Consider the following 4,493-nt stretch of genomic DNA (forward strand, 5'->3'; position numbering starts at 1 on the left):
AAGATTCCCCCCCCCCCCCCAACAAGTCCTCTGCGCGCGCTCGCGTTTCCCCTGTCTCTTCTTGGTTCAGGAATCCGGGGAAACCTAGGACAGCCAGGCCAGGTCACCCTGGTGCGTATTTGTGGACACACGCTGGAAGACTGCTATTTTTTAAATTTCCATATTGTTTACCGTGGGGAGAAATCCCACAATTCCTTGCACAAAATGCATAAATAATATTAAATGAGCTGCTGTGATACAAAGGGACTTTTGTAGTCCGCTTTCTTTGCTGGTGGAGAGGAAAATTATCACTTACGTTTGAATTTGGTAACCCGGCAGCATCCCTTCTTAAACGCAGGGCGGGTGCGCAGGACACTCCTCCTGCAGACACTCTAAATGTGCGTACGTGTGCGTGTGCAGGGAGGCGCGTGCATGCGGTAGGATCGTACCCGGCGACGCGGGTCCTCTGGAAGCACGCACGGATCCGCAGCAGCGCGGGCATACGGTTTGGGACGCCGTTCATGGAAAGAGAAATAAATGAGCATAGACGGTTATCACGAAATCTATTTTGGAAAGAAGAGGAGAGCCGATTCTTCGCCCAAACTCTCAAAACCATTGGGAGGGAAAATACTCCGGAGGGCAGCTGCCCCCGCAATTCTGGTCTGGTCCAATCAGTAGGGTAGAGTCCCCCCCCCCACCTCACACAACAACTGGGCTACCAGACTGTTCACCTCATTTTCTTTGTCTTAAAAATCCTTTAAACTAGTGTCGCTGGAAAGTAGGGTCAATTTGAAAGGAGACTAGGAATCTGATGGCAGGGCGGGGGCCGGTTTGTCTCCCTGCTTTCTTCTTTATCCCCTTCTAAACTCCCTCTGGCTGCTGCGAATGTTCAACTCAAACTGCTTTTTCCTCTTCTCTTCCCCCTCCTCCCTCGGGCACCTTCCTGTTTGCTCTTCTCTCCCCACCAAACACTCCTGTTAGCTCAGGCTTGCCTGTCCATCATTTAAAATGTATTTTTATGGAAATTTGTGAACTTTGAGAAACATCGAAAATGGCAGCTCTGAGGGTGCAGGACTGCCAGTACAATGAAAGTGCTCTGGGTGGACCAGCATCAAGGGAGGGCAGCAGAGGGAGACCCCAGCCTGGCTTCTCAGGGTGGACTGCCCCTGGGTGCCCACCTTCACAGAGTTCCAAGCTGGGGCAGTCAGCAGGAAGCTGACAGGCCCTAAGTGAAGGGCAAGGATGGGGCAAGTAGCCCCCATGCCAGGCAGTGAGACCTGCAGAGCCCTTATCAGGCTTGAGAGTTGTGCCCTAGCCCTGCTCTTCTCAAGCCCACACCCAGCAACTGTCAGTCTGCACCCACTCTGCCCACAGGAAGGCTTCAGGGTGTTGGCAGGGGTGGGGCAGGAAGCAGTAGTTCCCAAAGTGCTGCTCCCATAGGGGCTGATGAGTGGAAGTCCTGTGTTGGGTCACCGACTCTGAAGGTGGCCTGTGGGTGAGTGGGCTCTGGATGTAGATAGGTGCCTCACTCTTCTCTTGAGGTGACCTCCACTTCCATTCCTGCTTCTCCACTTTTCTCATTGGAGCGGTCTTTCCCAGAGTTTTTGGCTAGGCACATGCCTGATAGGCATACTCCCTGGGTGTTACATAAATGAAACCCCATAACTTGCCTCTAGGAAAATGGAGCTCGTCAGGATGTGTAGAACATCTATAACACATGCTTAGACTGAGGGCGGGCGGGGGGTGGGTTCTGCCAACTCATAGGACTGTAATCATCCTGGCCAGGGAATGAATAGTCCAAATTCTTCAGGTCTCCTGACAGTGAACTGTGGAGGAAAGACCTAGAGCTGTGTGCTCCCCACAAAGCTGTCCCAGGTTGATTTCTCCGCCTGTCCCATGAAAAGCAATTAGGTCGTGTCCTGACAAGTATTGTTTTATTTTCTTGGGGAACTTTGCCTCTGATAGATAGCCTTAGCATTAGATGAACCCAAGGTGCTGGACTTCAGTTGTGCTCTCTTGGGGGGCCCCACACCCCAATTCATAGTTGTAACATAAACTCCCCAAAGCAGTGCTATCTGCGGCAGACCTAGCCTGTCTGTGGCTGTGGTCCAGGGGCTCCAGGCTGTACTGTCAGGCTGAGTCAGGGAGGAAGTGGAGTTGCTAGGTTATTTCAGGGAAAAGAGAGGTGGAAGGTGTTTGCGTGGGGGGAATTAAAGGAACAAGGAGCAGGGAATAAGGAGAGGAATTAGAGGAGGGTATGGAGCCACCCAAAGCAGGCCCCCAAATGAAAATACTTCGGGGAAGAGTGACGCTCAAGAATGGGCACCATCCAAAAGCCGAGGGGGGTGTAGGATGAAGCTTGCCACCCAAGGGCTGGAAGTTCCTAAGTCTCCCCAACAGGAATCTCTAGGAGCTGTTTCTGCAAGTCTCTAAAATATGCTTGAGGTCCAGCACTGGTCTCCTCCTCCTTCTGGGAGAGGGCTTGCTTTCTGGGGAGGCCGCGGTTCCGGGCTCAGTTGGTGGAGCTGGGGTGCCAGTTCTAGCTGCCTCTGGGCCCTGAGCCCTGCACCAGGCTTGCGGTGCTCCTCGGCCTTCTGCTGAGAATGGCCGCCGCCCTTGCCTCTCCGTGAGACCAACGAATATCGGGCATTTGTTTCTCCTCTAAGGGAATGTGAAGCTCTAGCCCCTCAAATCCTCCCAGAGCGGGGACCAGGAGCAAGCCCACAAGCCACCCGCTTACGCAGAACTATCCTCCACATTTGTGCAACAGCTGCACAAAGAGGGGCTGGGAGGGCACAAAGGGGAAGCAGGCGTCCACATACCCAGTACTTAGTGGCGCCGACGCTGGTGCTGCAAATGGAACCCCAGCGCCAGGCTGCCATACCCAAAGTGCTGGGTGCCTGGCTCCGGATCCAGCATACCGATTTCTCTTGAAAGAAAGCCTGAAGAGGGTGACTTTCCCATCCTCCCACGCCCCGCGCTTCCCTGGATTCTCTAGATTGTTATGGGGACAGTAGGAAATATCGAAAGCACCGAGAGCGGCTTTCGCTCCCACGCTCCTGGGCACTTGCTTGGCAGAAACGCCCAACAGTTGCAGAAAGCGAAATCTTGATTCCAGAAAATCCGGACCAAGCCAGCTCTGTGCCCTGGCCCGGGGCTGAGCCCCAAACCCCTGGTCCTGGGCGCCTGGAAGGCAGTTGATGCCGAAACGAGGCTGCCTGGGACTGTCACTGGTCTGCAGACAATGGCAAAAACGAAGTGGGGCAGAGAGGCAGGGCATGGTCTGGCAGGAGCAGTGAGCACTAAGGTTGCCTGTTTACTCACCTGTGAACCAAGGACAGGCCCACAGACTGCTGCGGGCGGACTTGGACTGGGATCAGAAACCCCTACCGAAAAGAGGAAAGAAGAAAGGGAAGGGACCTGGGAGTGTCATGGGGACTGGGTATGCACACACCCTCCCTTCCAGGGCCCTTCTTCTTTCACCCGGGCTTGCCAGGCTCACCAAGCTGTGCTGGCAAAAATGTTAGGTCAGTTTTTCCTGCCGGGACTAGGCTGGGGAGGGCAGCCTGCAGCCTGTCTCTCAGCCAGCCCTGCAGCATGGCTGGATGGTCTGTGCTCTCTGGGTTTTGGGAAGGGAGGGGGCCAGGCACCTACTAGGGAAGCCCTCCTGTCCCAGCCACAGGGAAAGGAACTCTCTTGACACTTAGCCCCCGTGTGGCCAGGGAGAGCCAGGGGATGCCCACAAATGGGCATATATCCACAGCTGGACAGAAAGGATCAGAAACCTCTTTTTTTTTTTTTTCCTCCTCCTCAAGAGACATGCTTCTGAGAAGAATGTGAAAACAGCCTCCTCTTTTTATGCTAGAAAGCCCACACCTGAACTAAGTCCTCCCTCGGCCACCACCCAGGGTCCCTGGGCATACTGGGTGGGGGGATCTGACTTGCCTGTCCCCTTTCCTTTCCCCCAGTTTTACTGCTGGTCTTCATCCTGATAAAACTTGGACCCCTACAGAAGCTGGACCCACTTCCCCTGAAAGTGGACACACCTACATTCTGGCATCTGGTGAGGGAGTCTCGCTGCATCTTCCAGCAGGTGTCATGGGTGGGGGGTTCAGAGTGCTCCACGACCTTAATGCCTCAACTTTAAGGAAAATGCCCCACCCCTATGGTAGCCACCCAGAAGAAAGTGGATCTCCCAAGAAATCCAGGGTTGAATAAGTAAACTTAGTTTGCAAAGGGATTTGAAGTGTGGCCTTTAGGGCTTGAGCTGGCTTAGCACACCAAAACAGGAAGGAGAACATCTAAAGGGTGGAGAGCTTTGAAAAAATTAGTACCTTCGGTAATCTTACAGCTGTTTATAGCAGGGAGAAATTCTAGTGTCTACCCACCATCTTCCTTTTGATCTTGTGGGGGTGGGGGGGGGGACACAAGATGTTAAAAAGAAGCTCCTGAAACAGTGCTTTACCTAATAAAATATGAGGTTTCTTTTCTCCTCTTTCTGTCCCCAAAGACCA

The 4,493-nt window shown here is 53.5% G+C and overlaps 1 protein-coding gene across 1 annotated transcript in view; it reads right to left on the bottom strand.

Moving 5' to 3' along the window:
- En2 (engrailed homeobox 2) overlaps positions 1–502 on the bottom strand; it is a 5,035-nt gene extending 4,533 nt beyond the window's left edge. The window contains exon 1 of the mRNA XM_015502313.1: positions 429–502. Within this exon, the coding sequence (XP_015357799.1) occupies positions 429–502 (74 nt within the window). The remainder of the gene's footprint in view (positions 1–428) is intronic.
- Positions 503–4,493: the final 3,991 nt, after the last annotated feature.

Source organism: Marmota marmota, unplaced genomic scaffold, assembly GCF_001458135.2.
Source record: "Marmota marmota marmota unplaced genomic scaffold, marMar, whole genome shotgun sequence".
Taxonomy (NCBI): domain Eukaryota; kingdom Metazoa; phylum Chordata; class Mammalia; order Rodentia; family Sciuridae; genus Marmota; species Marmota marmota.